The 20,570-nt window shown below is 40.4% G+C and overlaps 1 protein-coding gene across 6 annotated transcripts in view; it reads left to right on the top strand.

Annotated features, from left to right (window-relative positions):
* The window catches only part of LOC105936514 (inositol polyphosphate-4-phosphatase type I A), a 48,147-nt gene extending 27,623 nt beyond the window's left edge, over positions 1–20,524 (top strand). The window contains exons 12-27 of one of the 6 annotated variants that reach the window (XM_036127921.1): positions 60–164; positions 236–344; positions 577–594; positions 2,983–3,169; positions 3,252–3,467; positions 3,603–3,741; positions 3,917–4,075; positions 6,218–6,250; positions 7,305–7,477; positions 8,443–8,566; positions 8,651–8,718; positions 8,798–8,997; positions 9,082–9,179; positions 9,323–9,435; positions 9,536–9,690; positions 19,470–20,524. In XM_036127921.1, the coding sequence (XP_035983814.1) occupies positions 60–164; positions 236–344; positions 577–594; positions 2,983–3,169; positions 3,252–3,467; positions 3,603–3,741; positions 3,917–4,075; positions 6,218–6,250; positions 7,305–7,477; positions 8,443–8,566; positions 8,651–8,718; positions 8,798–8,997; positions 9,082–9,179; positions 9,323–9,435; positions 9,536–9,690; positions 19,470–19,602 (2,030 nt within the window). In that variant the 3' untranslated portion in view covers positions 19,603–20,524. The remainder of the gene's footprint in view (positions 1–59; positions 165–235; positions 345–576; positions 595–2,982; positions 3,170–3,251; positions 3,468–3,602; positions 3,742–3,916; positions 4,076–6,217; positions 6,251–7,304; positions 7,478–8,442; positions 8,567–8,650; positions 8,719–8,797; positions 8,998–9,081; positions 9,180–9,322; positions 9,436–9,535; positions 9,691–19,469) is intronic. The other 5 variants (XM_036127923.1, XM_036127922.1, XM_036127926.1 and 2 more) reach the window with 5 other exon arrangements.
* The last annotated feature ends 46 nt before the right edge of the window (positions 20,525–20,570 follow it).

Genomic DNA, 20,570 nt, shown 5'->3' with positions numbered 1-20,570 from the left:
TGAGTAGAACTATATGTAGCGGTGAGTAAGCTTTCTCCTCGGTATGGTTACCACATCAGGTCCCTCGTTCAAAGCTAGCAACCTGAAGGCAGACAGGAAGCTGGAGTTCATGCCAACCAACCTCCATGTGCAGAGGATGAGGGTGCAGAACGAGCTGGGCTTCGGTAAAACATCAGATGCAAACATTTGTTTGTGTGCTGCCCGTTCCTGTGCAAACGGCTGTTTATCCCTGCAGAGCACACCTACGACGTGGTAACCATCGGCGCTCCGGCTGCTCATTGCCAGGGCTTTAAAAGCGGCGGCCTCAGGAAGCTCATCCAGAAGTTCGAGGAGGCAAAGAAACAGTAAGTTCACCAGAGCGGGACATTAAAGAGACCAAATCCAGGAAAAAAGTCATCTTTCTTTCTTTTCCTTGAGTTAAATATGTTATTTTTTCTTCATTCATATTTACGTTTTTATTTTAGATGCTGAAAACAAGCAAATCATTGAGCTGTTATGATTTGACATTAAATGAATGCACTGCTTTGTAATATTCAGTAGCTTTCTTAATTTGTTTGTGTTACTTTTTTTGATCAGCGTTTATGAGGAGGGATGGTGAGTTGTTACATTAATTTTGCTCGTTTTCATTTCACAGTTTGTGTCTCACTGCTATGCTTGTCAAGACACACGGCAACCATAAAGAGTCAGAACTATTTGTCTTTACTCAAAGTAGCTGCTTTTATACACTGTATAAGAGGAAACAAACATTTTGAAGTTACTTTAAAACTTTTGTCAAATGTAATACAAGTATACATTGCATGGTAATGTTCAGCTTCACATCATTCATTAGTAAGATGGGTTTTGAGTCCCAGTGATGAATTTGTTGAATTGATGGAAAATGCGTATCAACCCCAGGACAAAAGCAAAAGACCTGTTGAAGGTGCTGATGATTTATGGGACAAAAAGCTTCCAGACCAACCTGACTTTCCACCGAGCTCCACACATCCATCTGGAATCGCTCCATTGTATTTCAGAAGGAGGGGCCTTATCAAAAATACTTGCATATGTCTGGATAAACATTTGTCTGTCATCTTTACTGACGCGCTACTTAAACCACTCACATCAAACTAACCTGTGATGCTGATGAGAGCGACGGAGGGGAAACCAAAACAGAACAGCCGCCATCATGGATATATGGCGATGTCAGTAAATGACCGATGTCGGTGTTCTTTTAAAGAATTAGCATACATTATGGTCATATTTTTTGTACCATAAGTTGCATTAAATATTCTTCCCATATCACTCCGCCCCTCCAGTGATACTAATTCTACCTGAGCGGGTGTATCGCAGACTTTTGATCACAGCAAAATCATTTTTATGTAGGTTAAAGCCAGGCTATAAGCATTGAGCAGTTCTGTCCTCTTTTTTCTCTGCCATGGAAAGGAGCCTGCACCACACACACACACACACACGCACACGCACACACACACACACACACATACGTACACAGCGAGAGGGAGTGGTCAAACAGTTTAAAATGAACTCAAAACGCCGAAAACATCCAGCCAAGATTTTAACTTTGGATATCTCCGTCCGTCCGTCCGGACGGAGATATCCCCCACTACTTTAGTAAACCCTCTAGGGTTTTCAGCCATGACGAACATGGTCCAGTCAGCAGTAAATCACTGACCGTGTGGCCGAGTAATAACGCAGCAGCAGCGGCCGTAACACGGCTGTCTTCCCGGCCAGGCTCGCCTGTCAGCAGGCCATCCCTGACAAGTCCGAGCAGAAATAAAATTTACTCATAATCCTGATGAACTGACTGCACAGATGAAGTTTGGAGGTGTACTTTCTTACCTGAAATAATTTTCAAAGAACCTTTTGTGATAAATGAAGGTTATAAAATTCATAGGTTAGTAAACCCATCTCCCTACTCCACCCTTGAGGTGGACAGTTTTTCTTACTGCACGCAACCCCGCCCCCTCAACAAGCCCCACGAAAGCATAGAACTACTGGGTCGGTTGGGGAACCAAAGCCCCGGGAAAGTAAAGCGCGGGTAAATTAAATTAGTGTATGGAAACGCTACCCGTGATTTAAAAAGCTCCAGGCTTTTAAGGCGCAATGGAAAGGGAGCTAATGTTGCCTCTTGCTTCCTCGCTGCGAGCCGCCATTGTGGATCCAAACAGTCACTTCTCTGATACGTCACATCTTTGAAAATCCCGCCCGTCTATCCTGGTTGCCTCTCCATTTTATGTTGTACTGAAATCCTTCACAATGGCAGCAAGTCCAGATGGATGTGTGGAGACATGTGGAGCTCGGTGGAACTACATCCATCTGGCCAGAGTCAGGTTAGCTTCCAACTAGAATGGCAAGGATGTTCTAGATTTTCAATTCCCACTGCTGCAGATGTTTGTTATGCATAATATAATGAGAATCAGAAAGGTGAGGCCTGATCATAGCCATTCGAACGGCATGCACTAAGATGTTAAAACTGTTAAGACAAATAGTTCCTATTTCAGATGTAAGCACAGCTGGTCAGCGCTTGATCGGTACTTACACTTAATTTATTATGCTATAACTATTTTTAAATAACCCTGTCTTGTGTCACACGTTAACTGACGGTGCTTGGAGTTATTTACCAAACCCAGACATCATAGAAAACAGGTTACAGGTCGGTGTTTGTTCAGCCTTCTAGAAAGCCTGTTTGCACTTGTAAAAGATTTTAGAAAGGATCTTTCTAGAGTTCAAAAGTTGAGGGTATTGCCCACTGGCTGAAAACATGTTGTTAAAACATCATCCGCAGCAGGCATGTGCATGCAAAAGTTGTATCATTCTTTAAATGTCTTTAACAAAATAATATTGGACAAGAGAGTGGCATCCCTCCCTCCTGGCTCCTAGTTTGGAAACAGATCTTCTCAAAATCAGCCACTAACTTTTTCCTTTAGTAGTATAGAAAAGAATGTCATCAGCGTAAGGTTTGATAATTATCTTTTCTTCATACAGCAGTGCTCAGTCCAGCTCGCAGTCCATTGTCTACATACCCCAGGACATTGTCCGAGCCAAAGAGATCATTGCTCACATCAACACACTGAAGACTCAGGTCAACTACTACGCTGAGAGGCTTTCCCGCGCCGCCAAAGACCGATCAGCCAGCGGACTGGAGAGGACGCTGGCTATCCTGACCGATAAGGTACCACTGGCTGTTTCATCTGGTAGTTACTCTCTATTTATTCTTCTTTCAAAACTGATATGTTCTCATGTGATGTGGTCAGACTCGTCAGCTGGTGACAGTGTGCGACTGCAAACTGCTGGCTTCGGCCATCCAGGCTTTGAACGCAGGCCGGCCCGAGTACATTGCCTCCAAAGCATCTCCTACAACTGAACCAGAACAAGTGGTCCTCCGCAATGACCAGGATACTCTGCTCGCCAAGTGGAGTGGTCGCAACAGTCGATCTTCATTGCATGTGGACTGGCAGGAAGAGGAGTGGGTAGGTTTTTACAACATCCTCAACAATATCAGCCTTTTGTGATTATTATAATTAGTTATTTTGGTTCTCCAGAATCACTTTTAGTCACATTCACTATATCCAGCAGATATGACTTAAAATCTTTTGTCTGCCTAGGAGAAGGTGTGGGTAAATGTGGACAAATCTCTGGAGTGCATCATCCAACGAGTGGATAAGCTGCTGCAGAAAGAGAGGAGACCCAGCAGCAGTAGTCTGGATAGCAGCCAGCCTGACCTGCAGGGCAGCAGTCAGAAAGGTGACACATTCCCTCATTTCCTGTTCCTATTTTTAGTCCACTTCAGCTTAATTTGCTCTGCTGGAATCAGTTTTCACCATCATGTTTTATTAAAAAAAAAAACTGTAGACTTGTTACATGAGGCCATTTGTTGGTGTAAATAAAGTCTTGTGTGTGTGTGTGTGGCTGTGAAAAGGCGACGAAAAGAGACGAGCTTTCTGGATCAACCCAGGAAGTTCGTCACAGGACTCGTTACCATCAGAACCACCTCCACCATCATCATCACCACCATACTCTTCGTCTTCGCCTGCCCTCTCCTCATCTGCACGACCCCCCAGCCCCGAACAGGAAAACTGTATGTTGTTGTCTTTTTTCTTTTCTTTTTTTTACCATTTTCTGTTGTTTCTGTTTTCTGTGACAGCATAGAGGATCCAGTCAGTTTACATCCACTCACCATGGCAGTGATTGTCATTCTGGGCTTTTTTTTTTTTTTTTTGAACATTTCATTTCCAGGGTAGGCTTTAATAAACAAGAATTTTGAATTTATGTGGACTTTCTCTATTCCACACAGGCTCAAATCCATCTGTCCATTCCAATAAAATTAGCTTAAATGTTTCTTGGCAAATTAAGTCTCAACCACATACTTCATCTATAGTTCTGGCTAGTGGCAGAATTGGTAGAGCTTTTAAAAACTGGTTGGTTGTGTTTCTAACACAGACCCTGAATTAAAGCAGTGTTTTTAAAAAGTAGGAGGGCCTTTTAAGAACTTACCATAATGGTAGCCTAATTTATCTATTCCAAAACCATTTGTCATTTGTGTCTGGTATCATTATCCTGCTGGAACACACAGTTCTGTCAGGGTTTCATTATTTCATCCACTTTGTGAAACGGTCTCACCTCATGATGCTGCTGCCACAGTTCTAAGTTAGAAAGCCTTACCTTGAAGGCCTTTTTTAAGCTCAATGTTAGATACACAGATGCATGCGTGCAAAGTGTTGTGTGTGTGTGTTTTTCTTTCGTTTTGTGTCTATTTTAGTCCATCTTCTGGGGCTTACAGAGACGTACCCAAACATGACAAACAAAACAACAGCAGTAATTGTAGTTGGAGCGTAGCACAGAATATCTTGCGTAGAATCACTGAAGCAAACAAAGAACGACGACAGAAATGGTGGAGCTCCTCCAGCCGTGTACCGCGACGTATTTAATGGCAGCCCAGACCACCTCTGTCTACTGCAGTGCCTTTCTTTCAGAAAGCACATTGTCTAGATTATCTTAGCCATCGTCATGTCTGCTATGGTAGGGTTACCTAACCTCCTCTTTTCTCCACTTCTCATGTTCTGTCCAGGGCATCCAGAGGGGACTCATAGATTAATGAAAAGCGTTGTTCATGGGACCAACAGGCCTGCTTTTAACTTGACTGGTGCAACGTATTTAACACAACAGGCCTTCTTTTAGGCAATGTAGCCACTAGAGGGAAGTTCTGAACCAGCTTCCTCATTCAGAAGAAAGACGATACCCAGGATGACTTTAAATGACTTTAAAATGTCTGGAATTTAATAATGATAGAAATAAGGACTCTTCTGTATTAGAAAATGAACTTGGAACAATAATAGCTCACTTTTCAAGTCATGCTGGTCAAATAAATGAACAAATATCTGAGAGAAAGCAGGAGTGGCTGACTGCAGTGTAAAGCGCTTTGGGCTCATCAGACTTAATAAAGCGCTATACAAGTAGAGACCATGTAGAAAAATCTCTCTTTGTTTGTGTAGTGTGTAAAAGGACTCAGGTAGAACCCCAGGCTTTGTTAAGCTCATCCAAGGGACCTTTTAGAGGTCCACTGGCTCTGCATCAGGGAGAAAACCCTCTCATCATTTGCACCGTGTGAGGGAAGTGCCAAGACAGACGGGGTAATAATCCTTAGTAACACGCTGTTTTGGTCTTCTCACAATATCTGGACCACATTCTCCAATGTTCTCTGTGATTTTGGTGTTTGGTGCTTGTAGAGCCTATATAAGTGATGGAGATCCTATTTGGATTGAAGAAAACCTACAGTAAATGAAAACGTGTTGACCCAGTTCTTGTTTGAAATACCTGGGGGGGGGGATCATTCAGAGACTAATTCATATGACATGATGGGATGGAAGCCTCTGAAGCCTCTGAGACTGAACTTGAACCTGGTTTATGTGTCTTGTTTACAGCAGGCCAGCTGTGTGCCAGTGGTGTTTAATCTTTGTCTTTGCCCATGGTGTTTCAGTCAGCACTTTAAATGTTGTTCTGGACCATGGTCAAACATCTATCCCTTCCAACCAGTGTGGGAATAAAGTAAAGCAGCTCTCTCTGCTCTGGAGACTGTTGCCTGAAAGGTCTAATTCTTCTAAAGCAAATGTAAAGCTGTACAGTAGATGGTTAGATCTTTGACCCTGGTCTGCAGTGTTTTCTACGTGTGGCTTACCGTGTCTGCTAATCATGCACGTTGCACCTTCACCCCTTCTTCCAGATGGAAGCCCGAGTGCAGAGGAGGCGTACCCAGGTAAGAGCTGCTGTCTCACCCATGCCTTTCTTGGCATTTAGGCCTGTTTTTTTCTTCTTTACCATTTAAAGATGTCAGGATTTATTTTCTCTTTTTTCCCAGGTGGCCTTTGGCCCCTTTGGGCAGATGTGTTATGCCGAGCAGTTAGGCAGAAATGACACTTCTCAGTACTCTGAAGAAGAGGCTGGAAAACTTGAAAAAGCTCAGCCAGCTCATTTTAACATTAACTTTAACATTACGAGTTGCCACTAGACTTTCTGTGAATCAGGAGTTTCTAAAACACCAACCTAAGTTTCAGGAACAAAACTACTTGTTCCTTAAAGCTCATTAACCCACTGGATTACCCAATGATGACCTGTTGCAGTTTTCTAGCAGAGATCATCACATTTTCATTTAAAATGTGATGATGACTTATAATCTACCATTACAGATCCTCTAGCATTCCTGACAGTGGGCAGGAGGTGTTTTTCTACATAATCATCCGTCCTTTAACACCAAAACTGTGAGCCTGTCCAGACCCACAAGCTGTGTATTGGATACACATGGTGTACATCAATCTTGCTGGCTAGACTAGTAGTTTGCATCGTAAAGGGCACCAAATAGTGTGATTGAAAGTCAGTCAGACCTTAGTGACTTATAGCTCTAAACCAATTTCTTGGGTCTGAAATTTAAAAAACTGTTGAGGCATTCCTCCAGGTGCCAAATTTAGTGCCTTAACTGAATAATTAAAAAAAAATAGTGACAAAACTAATGCATTAACTCTACAAGAATACCAAAACAATCATAAATCCATAAAATGCAACTGTTGCCGTTTAACTTTGAATGAATTCTTGTTTTAAAAGAAACAGTCACTTTCTGTCTTTTTCTGTCATCTGAAAAACAAAATTAACGTACATTGGTGTCTGTCAGCGCTCCTGCTTCTCTTGCTCTGTCTCTGTTCCATGTGTCGTCTGTTTCTCTCTCTCTTACGGTGTAATTGAGCTTAATTACAGGTTGAGTTTCATCTAAATGCCCCTTGGTTTTATTGTTACGTCTGTGCCGTCTCTGTCCCCAGGCGAGTGGAGCGAGGTGCTGTACCCGCTCCTCACCACGCTCACAGAGTGCGTTACTATGATGAGCGACAAGGCCAAGAAGTCCATGGTCTTCCTGCTCATGCAGGACAGCGCCCCCACCATTGCCATGGACGTGTCGCTGCAGTACCGCCGGGACGTCGTCTTCTGCCAGACGGTCAGCACGCACAACATGATCCATGTGGCAGAGGAATGCAGGGGCTCAGGGTCAGCTGACGTGATGCCACTGTAACAGCCGATCTGACCCCCAACAACAAAGACGTTGTAATGGTGGTGGCAGTGAAGCTCACAGCATTGACAGAGCCATTTCTGCCTTATCTACCAACATTAAGGCAAAGAACACAGGGGGAAAATGTTCAAATAAGTTGTAAATCGTGTCAGGGAAGTTATTTAGAACCACAGGCAATCCACACTAAAGTTCAAGTTTAAATACCCAACGTATACCCAACTTAATATAATATATTAGTAAGTTCAGATACGTACTGCAGACTGCATTAGGTGTTTTCCTGCTGCCGTTGAGCTATTCATGTCAAGGAGTTACAGTGCAATTGTGTATTTAACTTTACCCATTAAACACTTTGTGCAGAATCAGAGTCCTGTAACTGATCATACCTGACAAAGAATCAGCTTATGCAAGCAGATGTTGCAAGAGTTAAGGTTTAAAAGCCTCTTTTTGCTTTACAATGACTGCAAACTGATCAAAGGCCTTTTTTTCCCAAATAAACTTTAGCTAAAGAAGCAAAAGTGTAATGGCCTGATGGAACCAAGCTAGAGCTTTTGGAGCCCATCTGCAATAAGCATGTTTGGTACTAAAACTACACTGAGAATGAGGTGGTGGTGGCAGCAGCCATCTTTAGGCTTGTATTTCTTCAGATGGAACTGTGGCTTGAAACCTGTCGGTTTGTACCTAAAACCTTCAGCCGTCTGCAAGAAGCCAAAGATGACGGATTAAATTTTTCAGCATCACACTGAGTCCAAGCAAACATCCAGATAAACAACAGATTCCACCGTTAAAGTTTGTGACTGCTCAAACTGTAGTCTAGAAGTGCATCTGAAACCAGAATGCTGTAGGCTTCATATTACACCGCCCTCTTTCTGATGTGTCTCTAACGTTTGTTGCAGCTCACTGCACTCATCTGCGGCTTTGTCATTAAACTGAGGAATTGTCTTCGAGATAACGGTTTCCTGCGGCAGCTCTACACCATCGGCCTGCTGGCTCAGTTCGAGTCGCTGCTCAGCACCTATGGTCCGACACAGATGCTCTCTAACCTTCACTTCTTCTTCTTCTTTTTAACTGGATTTAGTTCATTTGCTGTCTGTGTGTGTGTAGGAGATGAGCTTGCCATGTTAGAGGACATGAGTGTCGGTGTGATGGATCTGCGTAATGTCACCTTTAAGGTAAAATAACTGAATGAAAATACAGCAGTTAAAAATCGAAGGAGAATCCTGAAGTGTTTTCCTTTTCATTTTGATCAAGGTTACCCAGGCGGCCGGTAGCTCCGCCCCCGACATGCTGCCGATTATCACAGGCAACAGGGACGGCTTCAACGTACGCATCCCGCTGCCAGGCAGCATGTTCGATGCGCTGCCGCGGGAGATCCAGAGTGGGATGCTGCTGAGGGTCCAGCCGGTGCACTTTAACGTCGGCATCAACGAGCAGCAAACCCTGGCTGAGAAGTGAGCCGACAGAGACACGTTTCCACTGCAGAGTCATCCAAACGAGCAGAAAGACACCTTATAGTTTCTGTTTTTACTTCTCAGGTTTGGTGACACATCCCTGCAGGAAATCATCAACGTAGAGAGTCTCTCCAGGCTGAACTCGTACTACGAACAGTTTAAAGAAGTCCTACCTGAGGACTGTGAGTGGAGAAACGTTTATGTCTTTATTCTCTCAGAAAATGAGAAAAGAGAAGATTTTAGCTCCACAGGAACATTTTAGCAGAGTTTTTCTAACGGGTTCTCAGCTCTTCTAAATCCTGCAACCTTGGTTACCTACATTCAGGCCTTCCAAGATCTCGTTCCCAGACTTGTCTCCCTGAGCTGCTGAGGTTTCTGGGCCAGAACGTCAATGCCCGCAAGAACAAGAACGTGGACATTCTGTGGCAGGCTGCTGAGGTGACTGCAGAATATGTGATTATTGCATGAAAACATCCAAACACAGAAGAAAGGAGGAATCTGCCTGTTGCAACTCAGTTCCTTCTCTTTTCTGCTCTAGATTTGCCGCCGGCTGAACGGCGTCCGTTTCACCAGCTGCAAGAGTGCCAAAGATCGCACGGCCATGTCAGTCACACTGGAGCAGTGCCTGATCCTGCAGCATGAGCACGGCATGGCGCCGCAGGTCTTCACCCAGGCGCTAGACTGCATGCGCAGGTAGGTGGTTTACTACCTGGGCTATTGGGAGTCATGATGTACAGATGAACTGCATCATTTAAGCACTGAACTGAAATCCGATTTGTCCATATTTGATTAAAAAAAAAGAAATATGAGGTGATCTGCTGGAAAGAAAACAAATTGGAGTTCATCTCAGAGAAAATGTGTCAAACATTTTTAGAATTGATGTTGTTGCTGCCATCATCATCGTCATTTTTTCTTTGTCCTCCTCCTTTCCTCCATTGGCTTCCAGTAATAATATGGGTAAACAGTCATTTGCTTTAGGCCCGTGTTGATTGCAGGGCCAAACCAGATAACACAGATTAAATTAAACCATAAAAGAAACCAGTTATGTTTCACATTGAACGTTGCGTATGTAACTACGGTTCTATGAATCAGAGGCCGGTGCTGAAAGCCCTGAATGTTCCTTCTGCGCCGTTCCAGTAATGATACCAATGGAGTCACACCTGTGACAGGTGGGATGACCAATCAGAACCTATAAAGTCTGACGTCACCTCAGGCTGACAGTGCCAGCCAGACCTGGTGATGAGCTTAAACCAGGAATGACATCAAGCGGCCCAGCTGTCTGGTCATCAGTGCAAAGGCCTCTAAGCCTGCATCACTAAACCCAACAGCTGCTGTAGCACCTGCATCCTGAAGGGATGCCGAGACGGCAAACACAAGCTGTGCCAAGGAACTGCCAAGGGGACCCACATGGGCTCCCGCTTTGTAAGCCCTGCATAGGAGGTCGTCCGTAACACGGCATTGAGTCTGTGGCACTGAACATCATGACGCAGAGCTTCATTTGGTGACACAGTGAGGGAGGCAACAGCAGGTTCCTCTGTGAGAACCCATGTGACCCAAGCTCGGTCTGGCCGAGTCATGCATAGCCGCCAACACACAACAACCTGTGGAGAAGCATGAAAAGACTCTCGGGTCCCGCCAACAAGCATGCCACCCCCTCAGGTACTCCTCTGATGGAGGGACAGAAAAGGGAGTACGTAGAAGCCCGTCCATGCTGAAAAAGGCATTCCCAGGGGGAGACTCCTCCCCTTGTGGAGCTCTGAGGTGATGAGAGAGAGCCAGCCTCAGAAGCATGAGATGGCCCCTCCTCATCCCTAAAGTCAGAGGCTGATGCAGCCAAAGACAAAACATCCTCCTCTGCAGACAATCAGGCCTCTGATTGGCACGCCTTAAAAAGAGATACATTTCTTCCACGTCTGCAGACAATTGCTCAACTCTCATGGAAAGGCCCTTGTCAGGCTTTCTCTTAGAGGGGACCATGGTAACTGTGGTCTCCCATCGCCGATAAGAACACCTAGGTGGCTGACAACGGAATAATTGGTTTAGGATATTTCTGCAAGCCAAAGCCATGCAGCAAAAACCGTATGCGAGAAGAAAAAAGGAGCAGAGCCTCGGATGACGTCGGACTATATAGGTTCTGATGGGTCATCCCGTCTGTCACAGGTGTGACTCCGTTGGTTTTATTACTTGAACGGCGCATGCGTGAAGGGAACATTCAGGGCTTTCAGCACCGCCTTCTGGTGGTCAGTAGGGAGGAAAGAGAACTTAACCTGAATGTTCAGGGAGGAGCTTTGGTGCCACCCATTTGTAATTGGTCCCGGTTTTCTACGTGTCAACTGGAGCTCATGCTCTCTTGAAAAATGTAAGTGTAAAACAAGAAAAATAGATGATATGGGCGAACACATTTACCACCACTTATACATGTCAGCTTGTTGAAAGACCTTTAAAGGCAACAGCAGAATTTCTGTAAACTCCGTAGAAATGTGTCACAGTAACTCAGTTTACAGGTTGCTGAAAGGCAGCGGTTGCACCTTGAGGCATCAGGAAAATGTCTCCAAATGCAATAGAACAGTGCCAGGGTAAGACATGTGTTAGGTTCACATCAGATACATTCTAAAACAGGAATATTATTGGATGCAAAAATATGGAATAAGTAACTGAGGTCAAATCAGATAAGGCCTTTCAGTTTCTTATCTCTTTTCTTCATGAAACATATTTGTCGAAGTACTTTTAATTTAGATGGACTAATTGTATAATGAATGTAAATAAATCATTTGCTAATTCATTAATTCGTCAGTCGAGGTTAGGTTCATTCACAGTTCTAAAAAATCTCATGAGCGTAGATGGAATTAATGCTTTAGTATTTCATGATCTATGGACGCATAGCTTGCAATCAAGTAAATTCAAAACTTATTTAGTCAAAAAGCAAGCATTTAAGCTAGCTGGCCTGTTAGCATTAAAAGCTAGTCTCTAAGAATCCAAATTTTAGTTTAGAAAACAAGATTAAAAAGAGATCTGAAACTGTCGATTGATATTTTACTTTGCAATCGCAGTCAGATTGCTACTCCTTCTCTTTCCTGATCTGCATTTTTCTCTTACAACCTGTGAACCTATTGTCATCCGGCACATGGCAAATCCAAAAAGGTTTAAAAATCAAACAAAACAACTCGACGTCAGTTCTTGTGGCTTCATCCAAAGGGCTTTCTCAGTTCAAGGTTCCACGCTTCTTTAAAGCTGTTTGGGATGAGCCGTTCTAAATTCCTGTGCAGATTGGACTCCTCTAAGAACAAGACATCGTTAAGGCCGCTGTTAGCCTGGCTCACTGAGCGATGTTTGGGCACATGCAAAGAAGCTTAGGATATTTAGTTTAAACTGATTTATTATGTGGAACAAACTTTAAATGCTGTCAAAGTTTTATAGTTGTTAAGCGCAGTCTAATTTTTTTCCCTTTTGTCTGACAGTCCAAGGCAGCTCAGTAGTAGCAATTTATCAAAAATGTATTGCATTTCCAAATGATCAGGGTATTTATACTTTTAGAATGTAACCAGATTTAACAAACAATAGATCTACTAATGCAAAAGCAGCTCCGTCAAGTAAAAAGCTTCTGAAGGCCAGAAGCTAGACTAATCTGTAATGTCCCGTTTACTAGCACTGAATAAAAAGGAAAAAGGCTGAGGTGTTTTCCTGCTGGTAGAAATAAGATGCAGGTTTCAGACAGGAGACGGTGTGACTGAGCTGCTGCTGGTCATTGATGTTGATCCACAGTAAATGTGATTCCCAGCTTCTCTGTTTGGTCCCTGCTCCAGATATCACTGTCTGTTTGCTACAACAAAGCCAAAGTTGCCTGCACGACTCTGTTTAAAGTCTCTCCATCTTTCTCCTTCTCCTCACATCTGCCTGTGTTCCTCTCCTCCTCTGCCCCCCCGCAGCCGAACAGCATGACCGCAGATTTGATTTGAGTCCAGATGCATGCTTGAGATCATAAAGTAGATAGTTAAACAGCCGTAAAGTTGCATGTATTAGGCTTAAAGCTTCTCCCTTCTCTCCCGCCTTCATCCATGTCTAAGAGAATATAAACATGGTAAACCATTTGCTGTTTCTTCTCCCCCTTCTTTAAAGAACATCTTTCCTAATTTCTCTTTTTTTCTCTCCTCTCTTTTCCTCCTCTGCTTCCCGCCACGTCTCTTGTCGTGTAACCGCCTTATTTTTGCTGGATGGTCTTTTATTTGTTTATCGATGTTATTGTTTTTATGTCATCTTGTGGGAGCTGCTTTCTGTCAACACGTTTTTTTTTTCTTTTCTTTCACATCCCACTTATTAATTTGCCATCTCTCTGCTGGCATATCTGCGTGCCATCTGTTTATTTCCCTTCCTCCTCACCCGTCGCCTTCTTCCTCCTCTTTTGCCGCTCCACCTCCTTCTCATCCCCCCCCCCCCCCCCCCCCTGCTCTGCGACTGGGCAGCGTTGGGACAAGGGAAGGGGTGATCCAGAAGAACCTGAGCGGCTTGCTGCCGGTGCGCGACCTGCGGCTGGACCCCAGCCTCATGTACTCCCTGCCTCTGTTGGCGCTCAGCCCCAACCTGCTAGTGGTGTGGATCTTCCTCAGCGTGGCGTATTTCTTGGCCAAAGTGCGCTGCAGATGAACGGCCCAGTGAGGGTCCGGCTGTTCTCTGCAACTCTGCCACCTTCCTGTGAGCGTGCGGTCCGAGCACACGCTGTTTAACCTCAACGAAGGGCTTTACACGACCCCGTTCAAGTTTCTTCATGGAAAAAAATAACAACCAGAAGTTTCCTGCTCATACTTCTACTTTTGCGGAAACTGAGGCGTCACGTTAATCATTTAAAGTTGGATTTCAGTTCCTTATCTGCATTTTTTCTGTCCTAAATGCTGCCTCATGAACAGTCCCTGTGCGTGATCACTACAAAACGTTTTTTTTTGTGTGAATGTTAGAAGAAGGAAAGCTACAGAACAAAGCCGCTTAATGGTGGCCGATGTGTTTTATGGGAACGCACAATAGAAAAAAGCATTTCTAAATCAGATTTAATGCAAACAACACCCTCTGGTGGCTTGGTGTTCCTCAGCCTTAATTCTCACAAATAAAACCAGAATATGTGCAGTTGCATTCAGAAGTTTTACTCATCATGGGCATAAATATCATAATGTATATGTTTGTTTTATCCAATTTGGATAAGGGATTTGTGGAATTTCCCCTCAAATCAACAACTAAATGCAGTTTGGACACAATTAGTTGTTCCAACAGAGCAATGAACCCAAACACACTGAAATGGGTTTTTAGATGAATAAAACAGACTAATGTGAAGCACCTAGAATAGCTATGTGCTTTATACTATAGAAAACGTACGGACAATGCCTAAAGGCGAGGTCTGTGCCGTGGAAAGCAACCACAGCTTCTCATGGCTCTAAAACCTGTGGTCAATATGCAACTTACTGAGGAACTTTTACCTAAATGTCACAGGACAGATACATTTGGGCACAGATGTTGTCTGCATGGTTCAGAGGCAATCCAAAGTGAATTCAAACTTGTGCACTCAGAAAGATATCACGTCTGTTTGTTGCTTATCGTTTTACCTCAGAGGAGAATAGATGGGAACCGATGAGAACAGGTTGAGGCTGAATGTGATATTCCTGCCTGTGATAAGATTTGCTGCATATTTTTGCTAATATGTATAAAGTATGACTGCTATAAACTGTAGGAACAGTGCTTCAGGAGGAACTGAGTGTAGCTTTGATTACGAAAATCAATATATCTATAAAACAGCTTCTTCCCATTGTGCTTTCATAGTCTTCCACCAGCTTTGGCACTCAGCTTTGTGAGCTAATGTAGAGGAACCTTTATGCAAAAATGCTTTAGCTTACATATATTTATATTTTTTCAGTCTTGATTTTAATTCATTGGGTCTTCCTGTTTTTTTTTTTTTTTTTTTAGAAAGTTGGAGGCTTTTTGCTTCTACTTCATACGGTGCACTTTAGAAACAGGTGTGGTTTAACCACAGCTATCCGTACGTTTTGAGGCTGGATAAAGGAGAATAGAAGAGGGGAGACAAAAAGCAGCATTGTTTACATCAAACGTCTAACAAGAATTTAATGTAATTTTGTTTTCAAATCAAACAGGCTTGTTTGATTGGTATTATTTTGACAAATAAGATGAGAGAACCATATCTGGTTACTAGCTTTCATGACATAGCAGGTGTTGCAGATTGTAGGATAACCAGGTGAATTGTGTGTGATTATCCAAAGTAGTGCTTCAGGTCGTATACCCTTCAAAGCATTTATGTCTACAAGCTTTAGCTGCAGTTGTAAAAGTAACGGAACACATTTAGTTTATTATGCAACAAGATTTCTGAAATGTCGATGGATGTATTCATGCTTGTGCCAAATACTACAGTCAGCTTTTATTGCAGGATCTATTTGCAAACATTTGATGTTTTGGATGCAGCACTTTCTATAAACCCAGTCAGCCTCCTCATTTGTATTTACTACTTCTGTTTGTACCAGAATATTTTTTTTCCTTTTATACAATCATCCCTTTGCTTTAGTAAACATTACTTGTTCCTGAAGGGACAAAATGGTTTAAAAACAATAATTGAAATAGCCCCATTAAAAACTAGATTAAATAACGAACAACTCAAATGTGTTTAGTATAAAAGGTCAGTATTTCTAAAATTGAAAATATTGCAAAATAATTTATTAAATTGCTATCATTGAATTAATTATTAAACAATGAATAATGATTATAATAAAGTATTAATTTTCAGTTAAAATATATTTCGTATATGTGTTGTGAAAAAAAATCATAATATTTATGTAGCATTTTAATCTTATCTTTAGGCTCTGCCTTAATTTTCAGACATTAAACAACTTCATATTTTCCTTTCAAGACAGAACAGTACCATAAATTATTGTTTGAAACAAAGAAAGAGGTTGAATAGATTGTGTTTATTGTATTTTAGGAAACTAAAAGCATTCTGGCTGCTTTACCTGGAAGTATGCTATTTAAAACTGGATATCTTAGGCTGTGAAGCTTCAGTTGCCTCCCTCGAGTGTCTAGAAATATATCATGAAGATCGACCCAGTAAGGAAATGGATCAGACCAAATTAGCATCACTTGGATGTTTACTGGCTCTCTTGACCTCCTAGCATTCACATACACGGAACAGTGATCAATTATCTGTCTCCTAAAAATATAAAAGGCTTCTCTGGATTCACAAATAGGCATAACAAGTGTTTTAATCAGAGCTTCACAGTTAATATAAACCCAAAGGACCTTGTTAGCATGGTAAACAGTCAAATTTAGATTATACATGTTTTAGATTATACATTTTTATATTTAAAAGAATTAAAATAATGCAATGGAATGTATTCCTGATAACACAAAGACTATAACTTTTATCATGAGCACCTTGTTAGCTGAGTCATGCTAATTTTATTGACTTAAATTTATGTTTATTCATTTTATTTTGTGGCGTTTCAATAAACTGGTAAATTGTTTAGTAAGAGCTGATGTTGTGGTCAGTTTATATGCTTTATGTTAAAAAAGCGTTGGTCATAGTTTTGTGGTTTCCTGCCTTTTCAATATTCCTGCAAGGCTCTTAGCATGTTAGCATTTCATATTTTTTTGGTAGAAAAAGAAGAATAATTGGAATTAGAATAATCTACGTGTAGTCGAATTACAAGATTATCAGGACATTTAAAACAAAGAAAGATCCTTAATTTCAAACCAAATGTAAAATCTACTGTATAAAAAAAGCTAAATGGTCACAATCTTTGAAGAGTGGCTATCATATTAGCAAGACGACTTGATATTTTTCTGGAGAAAAATGTGACGCCTAAAGTAAAAACAAGTCTATTTAAAAACATATGATCATGAACTAATCAGCTGATGAGTTAAGGAGTAGTTATGTTTTAAAGTCAGATTTGCTAAATTTTACCTGAAAAAATAAACTTTTTTTTTAAACTCTCACCTCTTATATTTGCAATATTACTGCATCTTGAGCTGCAGACCTACCCTGTAAGGTTTATTAGGCTACAGGTTAGCATTTATTAAACAGGCAGATAAAACTAAATATTTTTTATAGAGAAAATATATAATATTAATAAATATAACAGCTGTTAAACAATGAGTGAGTGTTCTATGAAGAAGAAGTATTAATTTCATACATTAATTATTAAAGAACCATCTTTGAAGCTGTTATAATAAAGTGCTTACTAAAGGTTTCAGGTAAATTTGTTTTATGGACCTGAGGGAGAAATGTCTCAATGTTGTCCACTTTTACTTTTTGTTGTTATTTTTGCATATCTAGAAAATAATATGTTTGCACTGCCTTTCAAGAACTGTATTTAAGTGCTTGTATGGCCTCAATACCATGTTCTATCATCTTGTCTGAGATGTTTATTATAAATCAGAAAAGTATATACAAATGTTAGTACTTATATTTTGAATATTATGTTTGTGCTATAATTGTCCTGCTCTAGTCACTACATCTCTTAGCTATGTATATCTGTTTTTACTATCTTACTCTAATTTACACTTTGATATTTTTTCTTGTGTGACTTAATTACTCTATAGATTGCAGGTATTCCCAAAGCTCTAAGCCTAACTGTCTTATGTCATACATTTGGTATTTTGGAGATATTTGGCTTGTAATTTAAAAATACTATTGGTAAAATTCTCATTTCTGACTGTAAACTGTTAAAAGGCCGAAATTCACTTATTGTGTTGACAGAAAAATGTCCCGAAGAGCTTTTTCTAATACGACTTTTTTAGTGAATCGTGCAGAAAGTCATTTAAAGAAAATATTCACTGATTTTGTTACTTTTCAGGTTTAAATTCTGTTTATTTATTCCAGTGGTAACAGTTATAGTCCAGTTGCACCCAGACCTGTTACAGTACAGAACATTTAGTTAGTTTTTTCAGCTGTGCCTCAAATTAGTGTCACTTTTAATGTCTAAACTCTTGCTTGTGTTGTCCAACACTCAAGTTGCTTTAAATGTACAACAAATCCAAGAAACCTACCTGTCTATGTGCCCTTACGGTCATGATACTGTTGAAATAAATGTTTTGTGGTTCCACTTGCAAAATCTAAACATACTTCAGTATTGTTGCTCCATTTTTTATTTGTTGGTGGTTTTCCAGTTATTCATTCAGTTTTCTTTTTTTAAATTCTTTGTTGTCAATACGTTACATAAATAGATTATTTCTGTTTGAGGGCTCTTGTTAATTACAGTTTTGGTAGTGTGTGCTTTTCTTCTTTTTTTTACATTATGATGTTTAATTTAAAAATCTAAATTATTGTAATGTTCATTGTAAAAAAATATCTAGTTAACTTGTCATTTAGTTAGCTAGCTATTTTTCAGCTAACTTGTTCTGGCTTAGTTGAGGCCTAGTTACAAGCAACCGAGTTAAATATGAACATTTCAGTTTAGTTCTATTGTATTTTATATAATTAATCCTGCTAACTTGTTTTAGATGACTACTAAAATAGTAAGAACTTAACTCACTAAATAACAAGTTATCATAGCCATGTAAACTTCCGTTATCAAAAAAAGGTAAACTAGCTAGAAACGATTAGGTTTGCTAGATAACAAGTTTAAGAAGGCCATTAAAATCTAATTTAAATATACATGTTAACATGTTCTAACTAGTTAGCAACAAGCTCACAAATCAAATTTAAAAAATGTATATGGGAATCAAAATTTCTTATGATTAGGAACAACTGTGCAAGTTACCAAAAAGCTAATTGCTTTCTAACCAGTTACACAGAGGTAATATTTTTGAAAATGTATCTGTCTAGCCCACCAGGTCTAGCTAGCTAGTAGTAACTAGCTAGCTAGTACTAATCATGCAAGCTAATCAAGTTGAGAAAAATGTAATTCATTAAAACTGTCTCACTAACTTGTTGCAGCTATCTGAATTAGTAGGACTCTAACTAAACAGACAAATTGTAAAATAAATGTTTTATAATATAAAGTCAATACAGATAAATTATTATAGCCTTTAACAGATAAGCTAGCTATATAAATTAAAGGATATTTTACTCCTATATAATTTAAAAAATACTATTTTTTTAAGCTTGTAAAGAACTAAGAGATAAGCAAGAAATTGTGGATTAAGCCTTATAAATATAATTAAAAACATAGCTAGCTTTTAACTAAGCTAGCAAGCCTGTGACATGCTAGTTAGCTAGATATGTTACATATTGACATTTTATACTAGGAGCCTATAGGTATAAATCTCAATCTAACTAACTTGTTCCACCTAATTACAGACAAATTTAGCTGCAGTAGATCAGTTAGAGAGAATCTTTAAATTGTTTAGTTCCCAACGAGAACTAATATAGCTAAGAGTGTTTGTGCATGTTGGTCCAGTTACCTACATTATGTTGTTTTCTTGTGTTTTGTTACAACACCCTAATCCTTTCTGTCTTTCCCCTCCTGCTTTCTTTGTCTTCACAGCGAGGGCTGCAGACGAGAAAACACAGTGAAGAACATTGGCTCCCGAAAATATGCCTTTAACTCACTCCAAATCAGGGCCTTCCCCAAGCACTACCGGCCACCCGATGGTACCTACGGGAAGGTGGAAACCTGATGGAACCACCCAAGGTGTGCCTGTCAGGGCATCAGCAGCATCACCAGGCTTCTATGGGAAAGATTAGACGCGGTACTATCGTGGAACATTACGGACATTAATGTTATCTTGTGAGTTATCAGGTTTTAGATTACATTTTTCTGAGAGTAGTTACTGTGATTTAGCTTACTCAGAAGAACCATAAAGAAAATATAGAGGTAAATCCTATTACAAGGACTGTTTTCAGGTACATAATGTTGCTTGTGTTATGTTATTCATAACATGCTGAACAGTGTTTTACCTCACTGCCTCTACCTTTTCAAGCACTGATAATCAGTATTTAACTACCATGCCAACATTGTAGTTTAACAGAAAAAAAGGAAGATACCAGAAGATTAAAGGAATTAATTGTGTAAAATCAACTTTTAGGACAAACTCTATAGAAGTAAACCTAATGCTGTTACCGTGTAAAATAAGAAGCAGTGCCTTCAAAATGTTGTCTGAAGTGCCCATGAGCAAGTTATGAATTCTGTAATACCTCTTGTTTTGTTTTGTTGATGGACCAGAAAATTTAATGTTTTGCACTTCAGTTAATCAGCACATACAGAATTTTACCAATAAATACTTTTAAAAAGATATAGTAAGGTGGTTTGAGTCAGAGCACTGATGCTGAAGTAGACCATTTCATGATGTGCCTAAAACACAAGGGGGCGTCACTGTGCTTCTACCAACATATGTAGCCCTACATCTGTCTGTGAATCAGCTGCCATATTTGCAAAATGTACATGTTTTAGTCGTCACTGAAGGTGTTTTTGCTTTGTTTTTTTTACTTCTGTAACATGCACATTTGTTTTGTCTTTGAAAACGGGACAGATTTTAAAGTTTTTGCGTTGCAGAGTTTCTAGAATAAACAACTTTTTTGGTTTGTTGTCTTGAAAGTGAATATTTTTCTGATTGACCACATTAACTCATAAAATATATTACATGTA

This window comes from Fundulus heteroclitus, chromosome 24 (assembly GCF_011125445.2).
Source record: "Fundulus heteroclitus isolate FHET01 chromosome 24, MU-UCD_Fhet_4.1, whole genome shotgun sequence".
NCBI classification, from domain to species: Eukaryota; Metazoa; Chordata; class Actinopteri; order Cyprinodontiformes; family Fundulidae; genus Fundulus; species Fundulus heteroclitus.
The sequence above is the reverse complement of the archived record's forward strand: the minus strand, read 5'-3'. Positions and strand labels throughout refer to the sequence as shown.